Source organism: Petromyzon marinus, chromosome 56, assembly GCF_048934315.1.
Source record: "Petromyzon marinus isolate PM22_M1 ecotype Great Lakes invasive population chromosome 56, UKy_Petmar_22M1.pri1.0, whole genome shotgun sequence".
Lineage (NCBI taxonomy): Eukaryota > Metazoa > Chordata > Hyperoartia > Petromyzontiformes > Petromyzontidae > Petromyzon > Petromyzon marinus.
The window spans coordinates 6497167-6517182 of record NC_133722.1 but is presented as its reverse complement, the minus strand read 5'-3'; the positions used below and the strand labels follow the sequence as shown (position 1 = coordinate 6517182).

General features: G+C 48.1%; 1 protein-coding gene across 8 annotated transcripts in view; it reads right to left on the bottom strand.

Moving 5' to 3' along the window:
• LOC116954778 (CLIP-associating protein 1-like) overlaps positions 1–20016 on the bottom strand; it is a 77723-nt gene that overhangs the window by 39579 nt on the left and 18128 nt on the right. For all 8 annotated transcript variants that reach the window (XM_076052511.1, XM_076052517.1, XM_076052512.1 and 5 more), the window contains exons 4-14: positions 18545–18648; positions 17083–17174; positions 15026–15101; positions 12139–12239; positions 8961–9025; positions 8681–8824; positions 8100–8176; positions 7016–7108; positions 5345–5490; positions 1337–1472; positions 543–613 (exon numbers count right to left, since the gene is read on the bottom strand). In XM_076052511.1, coding sequence (XP_075908626.1) covers positions 543–613; positions 1337–1472; positions 5345–5490; positions 7016–7108; positions 8100–8176; positions 8681–8824; positions 8961–9025; positions 12139–12239; positions 15026–15101; positions 17083–17174; positions 18545–18648 — 1105 coding nt within the window. The remainder of the gene's footprint in view (positions 1–542; positions 614–1336; positions 1473–5344; positions 5491–7015; positions 7109–8099; positions 8177–8680; positions 8825–8960; positions 9026–12138; positions 12240–15025; positions 15102–17082; positions 17175–18544; positions 18649–20016) is intronic.

The window sequence follows — 20016 nt, the reverse complement described above, 5'->3', positions numbered from 1 at the left end:
GGTTTTTATCTGCCCCGAAGCTCATGGTCCACCCTAAACCGCATCCAATGCACAAACCATAGCAGATGTGCCTACCCAATGTCCCAAATGGAAAACTCTCTAGTGTGCGACTGTCATCGTCCAAAACAGACCGCACACTACACAGCGACACAATGCCCGATCCACAAATACAAAGGAGACACAACAGCGATACACTCCACTGCTCCTGACGCGGCTGTGTCTGGGCTTGACCATCTGCATGTGAAATTGCCGTTGTTGCCCTGCGTCTACATCAACCCATACGAAAGAAGAAGGGTCCCACAATCCACCGGGAACGCACGCGATGTACACTTTGCACTACTTTGCCATCAGACATGACGACTCAGAAGTTCGACAAACACGCAACCGGACGCGGGGCTCTGCCTCTCCACGCGACAAAAAACAAATATCGAACGGACAATGTCCTCAGCCAGCCTGCGACCTGCATCTGCACTACGCGGCCAGGCAGGAACCCCGGCGCGGCGGTGGTGGCGGCGTTGGAGGGCGGCAGAGGAAAAGCTCACCGTCGAACGGCCACAGACTTGGAAGAACAGTTGCTGGTGATGAGTGGGATGAGCCGCGCCGTGTGCGTGTGCTGTCGGGAGATCAAAAGGAGGCGAACGTTCTCCAACGGAATTTGCTCACCAGGTAAGGCCCCCACCCCCCCCCCTTCTCACTGAGCTGCTGCGTCGCTCTTTTTCAGAGGCGACCTGGCTATCTGTCACAAATGACTGCTCGGCGAAGCGCCGTATCATCACGTGCAAGTTTATAGCGGCCTTAAATGATCTCAACGCGCGACGCCGATTCTAAATGTGGAGGGATTAACCGGAGGGCCAGGAGAAAAACCCACGCGACCACGGGGAGAACATGCAAAACTACAATTATACAGGCGTCAGGGTCGGGATCGAATCCACGACCGCCTGTATACCAGGCGAGGTAGTTAACATCTCGCAGGGTCGGGATAAAACCCACAAACCTCCTGTATACCAGGCGAGGTAGTTAACATCTCGCAGGGTCGGGATCGAACCCACAAACCTCCCGTACACTAGGCGAGGTAGTTAACATCTCGCAGGGTCGGGATCGAACCCACAAACCTCCTGTATACTAGGCGAGGTAGTAACATCTCGCAGGGTCGGGATCGAACCCACAAACCTCCCGTACACTAGGCGAGGTAGTTAACACCTCGCAGGGTCGGGATCGAACCCACAAACCTCCTGTATACCAGGCGAGGTAGTTAACACCTCGCCACCCAAGTACTCAATTGTAAAATTCCTACACATACTCAACTGTTGAACCCCTCCCGTTCAAGGGCACTCACGCGTATGATGAGGCGGATGGCAGCCACCCCTGAGGTCGCCATGACCTTGGCGCTGTTGGGCACCAGGTTGAAGAGCGTGGGCATGAGAGTCTCGGCACAATGATCAAACCGGTTGCCCAGCACGGTTGAGAAGTACCTGACCACGCGCCAACCGCGAATGCATCCTCGTTACAACAGTGCATTGCACGCGCGGAACAAGCCATCGAAAAGGACACGGGATACACATTTTAACACGTAGGCTTTCTCGGCCAATATCATTCATAATAAAGGTTTTTGGGTTAGATCGCGTTATTTATAATAAATGTGTCGTAACCCTCCACCACCCGACAAAGCCAAACACTAAAAAATGTGTCACGTTTACAAAGGCCAAATAGTTCACTACTTTAGCCCACCGGTGTGTTGAAGAGTGAATCAACATCATTTAAAAATTGAGTACGACGTTTCGGTGGTAATTACATCCAGCATCATCGGTCAATTCGCCAGATTGGTAAAGCCCTCACTTGCTCCCGGTCTTAAATAGAGCAGCAGGGTGACGTCATCATTTAACTCAAAGGTAAACCAAACGCAGTTAAAATAACACATCACATAAAGTCTTCTAAAGCTAACCAAATACTATATAAAGCTAGCGATTTATTATTAATAGAGAGAATACAGCACAACAGGAGTGAATTATCTTACATTTCGGAATCGCTAAAGCAGTTACACTTAGATATAAGCAATAGTGTATCCATGCATTATTGGAATATAATCGATACCATAACACAACAATCGGCTGATAATGTGTTTAATCTAACAAAAACTAACCAAATGAATACATTTTCTAAACTTCATAATAAACAAATCCCTACTAAAAGCGAACAATTTAAAAACAAAACCGTAATGAACTTGACTAACAGTGTTTTAACCAGTGACATGATCTCTGTTCTTTCTAAAGGCCTTAACTTTGCCGTTACCCCACGCACAATTCCAGTGGATGAGATAATTGCTGAGGTAGAATCAGCAGTAAGACTCCTTCCACATAATGAGGCAGAGATGACCAGACTCGAGGTTGCCAAAATAATTGAGAATAGCAAAATTCCAATAGTAAATATTAGCTCTAACGAAGCAAAAGCCTTAAGAGAGCTCCGTGTAAATAAAGATATCCAAATCCTGGCAGCTGAAAAAGGCCGCACTACTGTAGTGATGTCACGAGCCGATTATGATAATAAAATTAGAAATTTACTAGAGGAAAGTACCTACATTAAAATTAAACGAGATCCAACTAATACTTTAGAACGTAAGACTACTGCAATAATTGCAAATTCATTAATCCCTAAGAATGAACAATACCAAATTAAGCCAAGGGCCTCAAAACCACCTAGACTGTATGGGCTACCAAAGATTCATAAAATCGGCATCCCATTACGACCCATAGTCAGTACAATTGGCTCTGCCACATATAAATTAGCAAAATATATAACTAAACAAATACAGCCCTACATCGATAGGATATCTTCATTCATAAGAAATTCAGAACATCTTGTGAATGTGATTAAAGATATTAAACTTAATTCTGATATTCTGGTAAGTTTTGATGTGATTTCTCTATTCACTAAGGTTCCAGTGAACGAATCTCTTAAATTACTTGATACACTAGTAAAGAATAAAGGTTTACCAAAAGATATTCCGAAACTTGCTGACCATTGTTTAAATAACACTTACTTCTTATGGAGAAGGGATTTATTTAAACAAAAGGAAGGAGCAGCAATGGGTTCTCCTTTATCTCCTGCTATAGAAAATCTGTACATGGAAAACTTTGAAATAAGAGCACTTGCCTCGAGCACATTAAAACCATCTTTTTGGTTTAGATATGTGGATGACACTTTGGTTGTCTGGCCACATGGTAAAGATACACTTAATGATTTTCTCAATCATCTCAATGCACAAAACCCGACCATCCAGTTCACCATGAAAATGGAGGTGAATAACACACTCCCGTTCCTAGATATTTTGCTTGGACATGGCCTAAACGGTTAAATAACACACAGCGTTTACAGAAAGCAAACGCACACTGATGCCTATATGAATGCAGATTCACATCATCATCCAGCTCAGAAATCCTCTCTTATCAAGACGCTCATACATCGGGCGAAAACAGTGTCAGATGGTGAAAGTCTAGTGAGAGAGATCAAACACGTTAAAGAAGCATTACGACAGAATGGCTACAATAATACTCAAATTAACAGAGCACTGAATGCCAAATCACGATCGCAAAGCAACACTGCAGAAAACAATTAAAATTCCATATATCTCAGGAGTAACTGACAAATTAGCCCGTGTTTTGCAGAAGCAAAACATTACAGTAAGATTTGGTACAGTACACAAAATTCAAAACGTAGTATCTTGCACTAAAGAAGAATTACCTAAATTATCAACAGAAGGTGTATATCGGATTAACTGTTTATGTGGCAGATGCTATATTGGACAGACGGGACGTAACATCAGCATAAGACTAAAAGAACACCAAAGAAATATTAAATTATCTCAAACACAACTGTCGGCAGTGGCAGAACATACTTGTCAACAAGGACACTCAATTGATTTTGATAACATTGAAGTGTTGTGTAAAACTAATTATTACTGGCAAAGACTAATTAGAGAATCCATTGAAATTGAAAGAAATAGAAGTAACTTTAATCGCTCTGACAGCTACAGGCTTAGTGCGGCTTGGAAGCGTATTATTAAATAATACATACTACAATTACTTATAGGGGAAACACATACGAATTAACGGATTACTAACGTAGCATATAATCACAATTACACACATTACAACTAATTACTAATCTACAACTCATTACTAATCATAACCATTGACTGATTACCAATCGATTATATAATTATAATACCCCCCTCCGCCTCAAATCACTGCACCTGAATGAGTTAAATGATGACGTCACCCTGCTGCTCTATTGAAGACCGGGAGCAAGTGAGTGTTTTACCATTCTGGCGAATTGCCCGATGATGCTGGATGTAATTACCAGCGAAATGTCGTACTCAAATTTTAAATTATGTTGATTCACTCTTCTACACACCGGGGGGCTAAAGTAGTCAACTATTTGTCCTTTGTAAACGTGACAAATTTTTTACTGTTTGGCTGTGTCGGGTGGTGGAGGGTTACGACACATTTATAAATAACGCGATCTAACCCAAAAACCTTTATTATGAACGGGATACATATATAAAGACAAATATCCCATGTATAGCCTGAACAGACAGTAGGGCCAATTGCTGTTAGCGAGCAACACCTATGAAGGCTAGGCATAGGTGGCCGGCATCATACGAAACAATGAACACAATGGGGAGATAGATAAGCCGACAATAAATATCCTTGATTTATCCGATTAGATGACTCAACGGCCCCTGTGGCCTTCTGGGTGTGCATAAATTCAGCAGCATTGATTCAGGACAAGCAAAAACTCTAGATGTTTATAGGCAGGGACCTTCTTTCTTTAGGATAACAATCCTAGTTCGATGCAAAATTATATAACACGTGATGCAAAATAATCACGAATTTCGTTGTCTCCTCCATATATCCGTCTCTCCACGTGAAACAAAAAGAAATCTTTTTTTTTACACAACCCTATCAACCCCACGGCATTGAATCGGCACAAGCAAAACTCCGAACCGGCGTCGACAATCAGTGTCTCATCAGCAGACTCAGACTTGCTTGGATCAGTGCCGGCGAACTGCCAGATGTTTATAAGAAGGGACCGTCTCTCTCTTCAGGATGCGAATCCAAGTTCGCCGCAAAAAAATTATACGTCGCGCGACACAAAATAACCATTCGAGTCGTCGTTATACTCTCCACAATGGCGCTGGCGAACGCAACGTGACCCAAAAATTGCAAGCGGGGGGGGGTGGGGGGGGGGGATTTTGCGTCTGGCTAAAAACGGGGAGGCGGCGACGGTGGCAGCACAGACGGATGAACGTACGGAGGGGCGGGCGGGTGCGTGAATAGAGCCGTACCCAAGCGTGATGCAGGCCTCCCGCACCACCTGCGAGCGCAGGTCTTTGGCCGACAGCTTGAACGCCGGCTCCAGCAGGCGCAGGTGGCCAGGGAAGGAGTCCTGCTCTGCCGCTCCCGCCAGCAGCAAGCCCCGCAGCTTCTTCAGCTGAGCGCAAAACGACACGGAACAACACACGAGAGGGGGGGGGGGGGGGGCGCTCGCGCGGGACAGAGAGGGGCCTGGCTGCTGGCACATGGGCCGAAAGGGGAGACCTGGGCCGTAGTAACTACCTATATGTTGGAAATTGTTACAAGTGTCCACCGTTAAAAAGTGTCCACCGTGGCAGTGTCCACCATCAAAGGAAGTGTCTACCATGGCAGTGTCCACCATGGGTAGTGTCCACCATGGCAGTATTCACCATCATAGGCAGTGTCCACCATGAGTAGTGTTTCACCATGGGCAGTGTCCACCATGGCAGTATTCACCATCACAGGCAGTGTCCACAATGAGTAGTGTCCACCATGGGTAGTGTCCACCATCATGGGCAGTGTCCACCATTGAGGATACTGCTTATGGTACTATTATCATTCTGCCTCCCTTCCAAGAAAGACTACCGTATAAAAACAATGAATATTCTTAGAGACAGGTGCTTTATCAATAATTTATAGATTTAAAAAAACATGCGTACATTAAGGTTCAACCTTGCTCCCCGCTTCAGCGATTTGCACGCCCCAGATAAATGTTGACATTTTTTTACCATCCTTAGGCGTGGCTACATTGGAGAACCAAGGTCCGCATGATTGGATGGCCGACGAACAGGGATGAAATAAATGCTTGCTGGGCAGAAGCCTGAAGAAGTCACGAGTTGAGCCGATGTGCAATTGTACGCTTGGCTACACGCATGGCAGGATAAAAAGGCCGAAAAGAACTTGGCGGCGTTTATCGTGCGGCGAAATGAGACCGTGGGTGCAGTGGTGTTCGCGCCGTTCATATAACGCAAGGCTACCATCACGAAAGGCGCGATGGTTCAGGCACAGTCTGCACCTCCGATTGGCACGGTTGGCTATGTACGGTGCGAAAGAAGTTCAACATTTTCCATACATACAGTGGGGTGCGATGATTATCGCCTGTCTTCACAACTGAGTCATTTGCAGGTCAATTAATACAAATCATATTTTTTTATTATTATACAGCGTCACTCACGCAAAACTGCATCTCACAATGCTGCACAAGACAACGGCAATAAAATAAAAAGAGAACAAATGATTGCATGAATGCCAACCCATACAGTTTAACCCCGTATTCTTGTACGGGAAAATTAACTTTTCAAGTCCATATGGCGTACGGCCGTTTCAATACGGGGCAACATTTTTTTTGTCTATTTGTTTGTGTTTCTCCCTTGTGGTGGGACTTTGTAGGATGAACGTTGAGATTTATAAGGGGCACGGGGTGACCAATGAGGTCTGAATTGGTCTGTAACAAGGTACTGATAAGGGGTTGACAGATGTGTCATTGCGTCTCGCAGGACACACAGCGCGCCTAAACCAAGGCCGACTCAATCAGCGGCCGTGCCGATGCCATCCGGACCTGCCGCACGGGGATTAAAAATCCGGGCTGTGTGACGATCGTCGCGAACAATCCCGGGGTGGGTGCGGCACTGATTCGCGGCGCAAACACTGGCTACTCTCACCGCTGCGACGCGCTGCTCCCAGTCGTTCTTGTCGTCGCACAGCACGTCACGGACACCGCTAATGGACTCCTCCAGCTCCCGACTGGAGTGCACCTGCAAGACCGCAACCACCGATGAGCACGGTTGGCTACTTACGGCGTGGAAGAAGCTCAACGTACGTACGTATGGGTAGTATCCACCATCGTGGGCAGTGTCCACCATGGGTTGTGTCCGCCACTATGGACAGTGTCTGCCACCATGGGCAGTGTCCACCACCATGGGCAGTGTCCACCAACATGGGCAGTGTCCACCAACATGGGCAGTGTCCACCACCATGGGCAGTGTCCACCACCATGGACAGTGTCCACCACCATGGGCAGTGTCCACCATGGGCAGTGTCCGCCATGGCAGTATCCACCAATGAGGATACTGCTTAGAGTACTATTATGTACGTATATACGTGCGTCCGTCCGTATCTATGTATGTACAAGACTGCCGACAGCAACACGAGCCGCCACTCTGGGCGACCGTTTATAAAATTGCATTCAAACTAACGTAAACACATTTGGAGTGGGGAGCTCCTTTCGCACACGACAGGGTTACGTTTGTACTCGAACAAATGTACACGATGGAAATGGAAAAGGCTTTTACCCTTTCTGGCAACAACGCAGGAGGCGTTAAGTTGTTCAAGCACCAAAGAGACACCTCTGTCACAAGGCATCAAGTCTGCATTAACCACACATACCTGTGGTAAAACACGCAAACCAAACGTGCTTATATAATGTACGCATTGTCCTACAAAATGATTTGCTTCTGCCAGAGACAGCCTCTTGTATGGCTTTGTCTCTCACCGGTGCTGGAGAGCCAAGGCCACCAAAAGGCGAGCAGTACAAGGACAATGCGTTAATAGCTCGGGTTAAGCAGCTATATCTACGGGCCCCTTTTTTTCCCAGGATCAAGATGGTGAAAAAAATATAAACGGCTTCTTATCCTTCTTCCTGGCAACAACAACAATAATGAAAGAGAGGAGGCGTTAATACAGGGAGGTGTTCAAGCCCCCCCCGCAAAGAGGCGTCAAGTTCACGGGATGTCGCGGATGACTCACGTGCACCAGAGCGACTTCTTCAAACACGCGCGTGAAGTCGTCCTCGTCCACGGCGCCGGCTCCTTCTTTGGAAGCCGCTGCAAACGGTTGACCGACACGGGCACCCGCTTTAAATCCTCCCCGCTTAATGAAACGAAAACCATTTTTTTATTTTACTAAGCAAGGCACAACTTAGCTATGCAACTCTTTTTCAGAAGCGACACCGGCTGCCACAAATGATAGCTCAACGCAGGGGCTCATAGTGTGGACATTTATAGCAATCAAACACTTTAAATGCGTGATGTCGATTCTAAAACGTAGAAGGAAAAAAACCAGAGGACCCGAATAAAAATCCACCCGACCACGTGGAGAGAGAGAGAGAGACACGCAAACTCCAAATATACAGCTGTCGTCAGGGTCGCGATAGAACCCATGACCTCCTGTATACCAGGCGAGGTAGCTAACATCCTGCCGCCGTGGCGCCTTTCGGCGGGCGATTACGTCAGCGCCTCGTCGCTACGGCCGACGTGACTTCACGCGAGCGGCCAGGAGCGGTAGCGCGCCGTGTGCAGCTGCGTCGAGGCCGGTCGCGTCGCCCGTACCGGAAGGGGTCTTGCTGAAGGCGGCGCTGGAAACCCGCGCTGAAGAGGAGGTGGCGTGCCGAGGAGCCGGAGTCCGGGAAGAGGTGGAACTGGCAGAGGAGGGGCGGTTCCCGTCCACCGAATCGTCGTCCTCGAAGCTCTTGCCTGGCAAAGATAAAGGTCCCCGCGGCGTAGCCTTTACCGGACTGCTCGGGTCCAGTCGGGAATTGAACCCAGCCCTTCTTTGCGGTGGGCGTGGGGGGTAAGTGTGCATCTGTAGAGCCATCCAACTCTCTCATACCTGCTGTAGCAATCATGCTTCCCGAGCTCTGAACTTCATCGAATCTGGCGAACAGGGAGTTGAGCCTGCAGAGGGACCGCACGTTTCTCGTCGTGTAAATGTAACACACAAAGGACTTTCGCGACCAACAGTGCGATTCGTCGGATCGCGCGAGTAGAATGCGTTGTCGTACACCGTCTCGTCCTCCGGCCCAATCGTTTCACGCGTGCGGGTCGCTCTCCAGCAACACAGGCCCCGCACTGGCAGCGACAAATCGGCGCGTCTGTTTATCACGTGACTTTATTTGAGATCGGCTGTGCGCGGGCGGAGGAGGGTGGGGTACGCCGCACATTTTACTGAACGCGATCTGACCCAAATAAAAAAATTACCAATTGCGAATTCTTATCGAGCGTACAACGCCGTGACGTAGCAGAGGCGTTTCGTTAAAAACCAGGTCCCGTGTCCCCCCCCCCGCCCCCTGAAGACGATATCAGAGAGTACACGTTGAGGCCGAGTGAAGCGCGGAGTGACCAGTGAGGCAGGCAGCTGAAGTATAAATCGCTGATCATTATCCGTAGTGGTAGCATTTGTCCTTATGATAACGGATTTTCATCCCTCTGCCCGTTCGCCGCTGGGTCAGCTTGATTGTTTGGTTCATTATGCATCGCCGAGGTGCAGACTTTCGGTCTGTGATGCGGGGGGCGGAATAAATAACACCCACACCGCGGTCGCTGTCCATCGGAGGATTGCGAGCGATGGGGGTTAAAGCGTGGGTACTCCCACCGCTTCCAAGACGTTCGGCCCCCGTGGGAGAGTAGGCCAAATACCCGCCAGAGGGGGGCTCGAGGGCTTATTGCAGCGGACAACCCTTCCGCCAGCAGTGGCGTGAGCCAGCAATTGCAGGGCAGAAACTTTTCTTTGCATGGTGTGATGAGCAGGTAAAAAAATGCAGTGCTGGAGACCAAATAAATTCAACTCATGATTAATTGGCTCCCGTATCTAGGGATGACGACACTAATAAATAATTAATGAGCTCGCGTATCCAGGGATCGCGACACTAATAATGAATTAATTAGGGCACGTTTCCGGGTGGGGGGGGGGGTGAAGACGCTAATAATTAATTAGCTCGCCCTATCCAAGGATGACGACGCTATTTTTAACAAATCCGACCACAACCAAGACAGCCGGGCGAGACGTTGTGCAGCAACAACGGCAACAACGCCGGCGTCGACCACAAGCTACGACTCTGTCTCCTTGGCGCAACTCTGTAGATAGAGAACAAGCGAGCGAGCGAGAGCTTTCCAGGAAACGAAACGAGAGCGAGCGTGCGTCGAGAGTTCAAAGTGGCTGGAAGAGGGGGGCGAGAGAGGGGGGGGGGGGGGCTGTGTGCGTCGCGTCGCGTTAGCGCACGGAAAAGTGGGTCACGCGTAAAGAGTGCACACGAGCTCGGAGCGAACGCACGAACACACGCACGCACGCACGCACGCGCGGTCCTGCTCTTCGTGAAAAGGGTTCTAAAAATAAACCTTTAAAAGGGTGACCACCTCACGATGCATCCACAATAAAAAAATATATAATTATATCAATTTTTTTGCTAGGAAAAACTTTGCCGAGTCTCAATACCCGTTTTCAACAGGGCCCTGTATGCGGTGCACTGTCTAAGCAGTGCTTTTAATGTGCGAAAGGATACTGGAGTGCACGGAGAAACCCCTGCTGACACGATGGGGTAACGCTCAAAATGTGCAAACAGATGGGTTCACGAACCCACTATAAGCACTGCGATCTCTTGGCCAACTCCCCCCCCACCCCCAACCCCCCAGCTAGGCTAAATGTTACAATAATTGAATGAGGATGGGTGAAGGTGAATTGCACTCTAAAATGTTAAGATGTACAAGAACTCCAAGGTGATTTCCGGAAAGGAGTGTGAATTCATTAGGCACAAAGAAGCCATGGAGAAAAGTAATGTGTAAACTAATCGGCTTGATGAAGGCAGAGCAAAGAGTGCTCAATCTGTTATTCGAACGAGAACCACTGAAGGGATCTAAGGATTCAAGTTTCAAATTTGGCTGAGTGAGTGGTGGGTGAGCGAGTGGGTGGGTGAGCAAGTTGATGGGTGAGCGAGTGGGTGGGTGAGCAAGTGGATGGGTGATCGAGTGGGTGGGTGAGCGAGTGGGTGGATGAGCGAGTGGGTGAATGAGCGAGTGGATGGGTAGGCGAGTAAGTGAGTGGGTGGGTCAGCGAATGAGTGGGTGAGTGAGTGAGCGAGAGTATGATTGGGTGAGCAGCAGAGCGTTCATTGAACAGTACTGCATGGTTTATACAAAGCATGCAACAACTGATCTATCTTAATACACCAAGGCCCCTGAGATCTTCGGATCTCATTCTACTAAGTACTCTGAGGTCAAGACCCATGTCCTTGGGTGATCGAGCTTTAGCCAGCGCAGCTCCCAAGCTTGGGAACAACGCTTTGCCTTCGCTACATGAGACTATCACAGAATCGTAACATATATTTAAGTCCTGTCTTGAAAACTCACCTATTTAAACTGGCCTCTACCCACCATTAGTTCTAGCCATTTTACCCTGGAGGTTCTTAGCAAGTGGGCGAGCGAGTGAGTGGGCGAGCGAGTAGACCACTGAGTGAGGTGGGTGATTGGGCGGGCGAGTGGGCGGGCGAGTGAGCGGGCAAGTGGGCGGGCGAGTGGGTGGGCAAGTGAGTGGGCGAGCGAGTTAGTAGGTGAGCGAGTGGGCAAATAAACTGTCCTTTACCCCTGCCACACTATTTCTAGACGTTTTATCCTGGTTCTGAGCGAGTGGGCGAGCGAGTGGGCGAGCGAGTGGGCGAGCGAGTGGGCAAATAAACTGTCCTTTACCCCGCCACACTATTTCTAGACGTTTTATCCTGGTTCTGAGCGAGTGGGCGAGCGAGTGGGCGAGCGAGTGGGCGAGCGAGTGGGCGAGCGAGTGGGCGAGCGAGTGGGCGAGCGAGCGGGCGAGCGAGTGGGCGACCTCGCCTTTACCCCCCACCCCCCCTACTAGTTCTGCCCGTTTACCCAGCTGGTTCTGTTTACTTCCTGGCCTTACATACACGGGTGGCACATTGAGATCTACGGATGAAACGCGCCACTTTACGAATGTTCATTATTTGTATTGCCGCTGTTGAGGCGGCAAGCCCCGGGGCGAGGGATGGGTGTACGCGTACCGAGCCTGGTGGATTCCCTTGCCCTTGGCCAGGTCGGCGCGAACTTTCTCGCCAACGTGCCGGTAAATCTCCACCAGACTCCCCAACGCTGCGTCCCGCACCTGGGTAAAAACAAATCCACGTGCACAGGGTGGAGGGTAAAAACAAATCCACGTGCACAGGGTGGAGGGTAAAAACAAATCCACGTGCACAGGGTGGAGGGTAAAAACAAATCCACGTGCACACGGTGGAGGAGAAAAAAAAAAATCCGTCACAAGGGCAAAATCCGTTTGATATTTTACAACAGTCCTCTTAGGGTTGTTTTTGTTGTTGTTGTTGTTTGTGTAATGACCAGAAACCGAAAGGGGAAGATGCATTCGCACGTGTGCAAAAACTTGCAGGTGTTTCCTGGTTACAATGTCATCTTTTGATTTAAAGCTTTCGTGACTGCAGTAATTCATATGCTTAGTTCTTTCAGTAAAGTCACGTTGAAGGGAAACAACAAAATAATAAAATATATATAAAACAATAAAAATTCTGACGACGTTTCGACCATAACACAAACGGTCGTCTGGTCGAAACGTCGTGAGAATTTTTATTGTTTTATATATATTTTATTATTTTGTTGTTTCCCTTCAACGTGACTTTACCGAAAGAACTAAGAATATAAAAAATGTCATCTTTGTGAGCCGGGTCACCCTCGCAAATGAGATCCCTAAGCCTGGCCTCATTCACTTCTCGCCTGGTTGCATGACATCAACTTCAACAGTTACATTTCTGTAAGGTTTTCTTTTTTTTAACATTGTTCCATTTTTGCACAAGTAAATAAGACGTTCTCGTAAACATGTTCTGCTGCCGAAACGTTGGTCACTCACTCTACCGTTGAAAAAGAAAAAATCTACATTTTTAGCGCATTGCTGGTCTTCGTAAATTACTTAAACCGGCGTGGATGAATAACGACGGTGCAGATTTTCGCGGTTGTGCCATACGGCTCTCCCCGGTTGTGCCATACGGCTCTCCCCGGTTGTGCCATACGGCTCTCCCCGGTTGTGCCATACGGCTCTCCCCGGTTGTGCCATACGGCTCTCCCCGGTTGCACCGTGCGTAGCTCGCGACGACGCCCAACGTTTTCGCTTCTGTCGCGCGCCGAACCTGAGGAGTTCAGCCGCCGAAGAAGCCGTCCCCCGGCAAGAGCCTTGCCGCGGAATGTCGGACATCGTACTCGCGCAACAACAACCCGAGCGTATCTACGCGACCACACCCAGCAGGCGCAGGCATTTCAGGTGCCACTTCCTTGCTGATTAGTGGTATAAACCACTAATCAGCCACCCCCATCACGCTGCGTGATGGGGGTGGGGGGGGAGATCGAATGGGTGCGACTTCCCATCGGATTACGAAAGCAGAGACTGGCTGAGCGACGTGAACCCTCCACTGTGTCCACCGACACCCAGACTGGGGAAGAAAATAATTTGCGCGCCTCGTCAGTCCACGTGGGAGCCACGCTCACGCAGCTCCAGGAGCGAAATCTGCCGGTGGTGGCCGCTGTTAAGTGTCTTGACCAATGGCAGTGCGGCCAGCTGCCCGCGGCGACAGACGGGAGGAGGGGAACACTCCCAGGAGGTCGCACGTTACACCGCAGAGACGGCAGCGATGAAATAAGTTGATGCGAACGAATATTTTGTAAGCTGGCACTCGTTACACACACACACACAAAGTGTTTGCAACAAATGAACCGCAATACCTCGCTGATCTCTGGTCATCCTCACAGCTGCAGCTTTTGGCTAACCATCAATCAAAGACGGTCACCGCATCGCGCGCTTTCAGATGCGCTTCCGCGGCCGTCTGGAACACTCTTCCTTCCGATATTAGGAAGCCACTGGAGCTATGCACTTTTAAATCTTGACTGAAAACTAACTTCTTTCGAGCTGCTTTTTGTGTTTAATTTGTTGTACTCCCCCCGCACCTCAAATGATCACGGTTGGCTATGTACAGTGCGAAAGAAGTTCAACATACGTGCATACAATAAACTTGTAAAAAAAATGCTATTTGTTACGCGCACAATATTTCACGGATGGAGATGACCGTTGAATCTGAGGTGCCCAGCCAAGCTTGGTGGTCGTTTGAATGCCAGGTTAGAGAGGATGGGGCCTTTGACCCTTTCCCGTTTCCGAGACGTCTGCAAGTTGGCAGGGTGGGGGGGGTCCCGTTGGCCGCTGAATCTCAGAAAGGGTCAAGCGGTTCAGCGTTAATTTTATTTAGAGAGGCGTGGTAGCACCACTGTTTTTAAAGACATTGTACTCACTGCAGAGAACTGTAGCGACATGACCGCACTCTATGATAGCTGGTGCCAAACTGTGCCACACACCCTCCCCGCATGGCCGAACGGAATCAGAAGAATAACTGATAACGTAGACTTGCACGTCATTGGAACGGAATCAAAGGAATAACTGATAACGTACACATACGTCATCGGAACGGAATCCGAAGAATAACTGATAAATAACGTACATGTACGTCATCGGAACGGAATTAGCAGCAAAAATGATAACGTACACTTAAACGTCATCGGAACGGAATCAGAAGAATAACTGATAAATAACGTACACATACGTTATCGGAGGAAAGGGTTAAGTGTCTCTTAAATGTCAGTGTAGAGTGAACGCTGCTGCTGCTGCTGTTACTACTGCCGATGGCGGGGGCTGCCGCACACAGAGCAGAGCCCCAGGCAGCGAGGGTCCCAGTCCTCGGCGTAGAGAGGAGGGAGGCAGCGCTGGGGGAGGAACATGTCACAGAAGGCTGCGGCTTGAAGAGGCCGTCGTCCGGGAGTCGACTGATCGTGGCTGCTGCCGCCGATGATGAAGACGATCGGTGATGAGTTTGATTTTAAACCCCCAGAAGGAGGGATTACCTGGCCATTGGCGTCCTCCAAGAGGCTACACAGGAAGGGGACCATTTTGCTGAGGGTCAGGCACTTGGCCCCAAACCTGAAGAAAAAAATAAAACAGAATTATCACGAGCGTCCCCGTCAAGAATGTTAAGTAACGAAACAAATAAGCGGCGAGGGCGCCTCTCTCCCCAAAAAAAACGTGGAGGTCATTTTTTTTTCCACACATCCCATCAAGCCACATGGTCTTCAGGGAGGTGCTGGATGAGACACTGATTGTTGAAACTTGTTCCAGGGTTTGCCTGTTGTAAACCAAAATTATGTTGCTGTCAAAATGCCCTCCCAGAACGCGGTGTGGCCCGTGGGGATACGTAATGAAAATTAAAAATGTTACAAATATTACGTTGGACAGATAAACATGGGAAGGCGGCGGTACTGTTTGTCCGAGTATTTATTTCGCTCCCGGGAAGCAACAAGATATTACAATTCGTAATTGAATTTTGATTTAAAGTTTTCGTGACTGCAGGGATTCATATTCTTGGTTCTTTTGGTAAAGTCACGTAGAAGGGAAACAATAAAATAATATATTTGTTTCCCTTCTACGTGACTTTACCGAAAGAACCAAGAATATGATTCGTAATTGCTTTATTGGGTCAAATCGCGTGAATAAAAATGTGCGTCGTAAACCCTCCTCCGCCCAACGCAGAATATATTTCGATTATTTTGGCTGCTATAAATGTCCACGTGATGATAAGCCACTTCGTTGAGCTGTCATTTGTGGCCAGGGCGCTTCCGAAAGAGAGTTACATAGCTCAGTGAGCTTTCCCTGGTAAAATCTAAAATAGTTTAGTTTAATTATTATTTTGCTAGGTATTTGCTTACCTTTCCTATACTTTGCACTCTCACCATGTTTTTTTGTATTGTTTATTGTTGTGACTTTCTGACCCCCGTGCCCCTACTTGGATATCTGTGAAAAAAAGAGCTTCATTGCTCAACAGATTCCTCCTGCAGTAAACATTCTGATTCCGATTCTGAAATAAGGCCCAAGAACGGAGGACAATTTCACAATTGTGGCAACTGCCTGCTGGTTGTAACGACCAGCGAAACATACACATCACTTAAAAAGTTGTGAGCTCGCTCTCCAACAGTACCACCGGAGGTTCTGCTGAAGCAGTTACAAAATTGTCCACGTTTGTTCATCACGTTACAACTTTATTAACTGGCTGCGTCGGCTGGCAAGAGGGTTTACGCTACGTATGTATCTGTACATGTATGTTGAACTTCTTTGGCACCGTACCTAGCCAAACGTGCTGATCGGAGGTGACACGCATATTACTCATACGCGATCTGACCCAAACGAATCAATTATGGACAACAAGTGTTGAAGCAAATAAGGGCACCGCAGCAGTTAAGCTACTTCATGGTAGAGCAACACAAAAGTTAAAAAATAAACTACTATTTACTATTATTATTCTACCAGGTAAGGCCCACTGAGCTACATAGATCTTTTTCAGAAGCAACCTGGCTATCACAAATGATAGCTCAACGAAATGGCTTATCATCACGTAAAAATTTATAGCGGCCAAATACTCTAAATGAGTGTGAATTATAAATGTGGAGGGGAAAAACCGGAGGACCCGGAGAAAATTTCACGCGACCACAGGGAGAACGTGCAAACCCCAAATGTACAGCAAGCGTCAGGGTCGAGATCGAACCCACGACATCCTGTAGACCAGGCGAGCTAGTTAACATATCCTAGCCACCGTGATCGTGATGATGAGAGAGACACGCAAACTCTAAACAAACAGCAGCAGGCATCGTCAGGGTCGGTATCGAACACATGACCTCCTGCACACCAGGCGAGGTAGTTAACATCTCCTAGCCACCGTGATGATGATGAGGGAGAGAGAGACACGCAAACTACAAATATACAGCAGGAGTCAGAGTCGGGATAGAACCTACGACCTTCTATATACCAGGCGAGATTGAAGAGAGAACCGAAGACCGTTCAACAAATTACAAAAACCCCCCCCGTGAACAGGGGACAGGGGGGGCGCGGGAGGCTGCGGGCGGCTACATACGTGCTGACGGTGGTGGTGAGGCACAGGCAGGTGCCCTCCCGCACGCGGTTGTTCTTGTGCTTGAATCCCGGCACCAGCCGCTCCCAAACAAACTGGAACGGGTGGAGAATCGACCCAAGAGTTACTCGGACTGGGACCGCACGCAGCTGAGCGCGCCCAGCGGGGGCTGCAACCGCCCGCGAAAAAACGTCACCTTCCTCCATGATGGCACCGCGCCGTGAGACTGGCGCCAATAACAAATGTGATACATTATTATTTCTAGATTTAAAGCTTTCGTCACTGCTAGGATCCATACTCTTTGGTTCTATTGGGTAAAGTCACGTAGGTGAAAATAAAATAACAAAAAATCACGACGTTTCGGCCACAACACAAGCGGCCTTCATCAGGTGAAGGGACGAGACTGTCTGGAGGACAGCGCTGGAGTGGAAGAAGCCACGCTTAGATGATGATCTTTAAGCTGTGTGAGAAGAAAAAGACCACGAGCCTTGACAAAGGAATTAGCATATAATTTAGCATTGAAATGGCTCATTGAAATAGCTAAGTTAAACTTTAGAACCAAAGAGTATACATTATTATTGTTGTTGTTGTTGTTATTAATATTAGCAAGCTCATCATTATCACCCGATATCTTGCTGTTTGTATTGCTACCTACGTAACAATGACTGTAACTATGATCCGTACTGTGTAACATTTGTACCGTCACAGGACGCCCATGAAATACGGGCCTAAATCAAGATTGAAAGCTCATTTATTCAGAACTGCTTTTTATGTTCAGTTTGTCGTCCTTCCAACTGTATCTTCGAATAGCACGGTTGGCTACGTACGGCGAGAAAGAAGTTCAACATACAGTAAAACCTTGGATTACGAGTAACCTGGTCTGCGAGTGTTTTGCAAGACGAGCAAAATTTGTAAATAAATATTTATTTGATAAACGAGCGAGGTCTTGTAATACGAGTAGTACGTGTAGTACGCTTTGTCTGCAGAGCGTCACGTGATCATAACTGATATACGAGTGCTTTGATATACGAGTGCTTTGGATTACAAACACGTTTCCGGAACGAATTATGCTCGCAATCCAAGGTTTTACTGTACACACATACATATACTAACAGCAGATTGGGCACTTCCAGCTGAAATAAATCAAATCTAAAAGACTAAATCCGTATACACGGAATCCCTTTCAGTGACAAAAGATGCAATCTGGTGTAACAAGATTTAGCCGATGAGGGGGGGGGGGGGGTCTCATCCTGACCATAGAAGAACTGTACTTAAACAACACACGCACACAAACACACACGCATACACTCGCGCGCACAGACACACAGACGCACGCGCACACACATGCACACGCGCGCGCACAATTGCATACGAGTTGCGTTCCACCCTCAAGAGGTCAACAAAGGTGAAAAGTTTCAAAGAACAAGTGAAAGAAAAAAAACACATTTTAAGAAAGAAGAAATACCTGCGGGGGCGCGCATTGCTCCATCAAGGCGAGCAGAAGAGTCTGTGTCTGGTCTCGAACCTGGTCCTTGGTGTCTCCGAGCCGGTCCAACAGCACGGGCACGACTGCCACACGAGGACAAAACACACAACCGTACACCTCAGCGTCGGCGAAAACCCAAGGTAATTAACATACACACCTAGGAGGCACCAGCGGGGTAATTTTAGCCTCACTACAATTCAAACGCCGAGAGGACGTGCGGCGATGGGATGCTCACGGAACTATTGAAACAATTTCCCCGGGAATGTCCTCGGCGAGGGAATTACGTTTCGGTATTTTGCGCGCGTGTTCCTGCCAGGTACCGCTGGGATATCCAGAGCGTGACAAATGGATGGATGGTCGGACAGACATACACATGCAAATTATGTACGTGTATATATGGAGAGAGACGAGTGGCGGTCGCCCCTCCAAACACTCTCCAGGCTCCAGGGCTCGTATTGGGTCGTACATAGGCTGCACCCACTGAAGACCTCCGGCGAACGCTGTGGAGTTCTGAGGTTCTGAGTCAAAGCCTCATTGGGGGCCCCACACCACAGCCCCGCAGGGCTCCGTTATGCCAAGGAAACTGTGGCGGCTTCATCATCAACCGCTTCACAACGGCGACCGCTCGCCGCCTGCCGCTGCTGCCGCTGCTCGCTACCTCTTCTTCCACACGCGGGACGCGAAAGATGACCCCACGGTGCAGGGACTGCGGCCACCCGAACCACGCAATGGTCCACCAACGTCGCCAACAACTAAGTTCTACGCCCGCTCTAGGCCTCGGCAAGGTAAGGTAATTTACCTTTTTTACCGGGTAAAAGGGGCAAAGGTAAGGGTGTCGACACGCCAAGGGGTAAGGTAAAGGGTAGGGTAAAGGAAGCTCGGAAGAATTACCCGGTAGGGTAAAGGTAGCGCGAAGTATTACCCGGTAAATACGGTGCCTTGTTTACCGCTAAAAGCTCCGTGGCGCAGTCCGTGGCCTCCATTTAATAAGTAATATTTAAAAAAACTTTTTTTTAAAACACGCTGTTATGAAATCTACGAGTAATAGCAGAACTCCACGACTCCAGGAACTGGCCCCGATGCTTGCCACAACGTAAGGGTCCGTGGCCAATTACAGCCAACGTCAGTTGACAGTGGACAATTAGACCCAAGCCGAAACATAACATAAAAAATGTTTAAAAATATTTTTATTTTATTTTTAATGATAGAATATAGTATTGTTATCAGTATGACATAAGTATACCAAGTTTGCAGTCGAAACCACATTGGGAAGTGGGTTAAAATTGAGTTACAAGATTTGAGGATACAACAACAACAGAGTTTAAAGAAAGCGTGTAAAATTGGAATAATCGAGAGTATTCTATATTAATAAAGCACTCTACCTAGAATTTACCTGTTATAAACCTTTTTCATGTGTAGTACCCCAGTAATTACCCTGTAATCGGGTAACT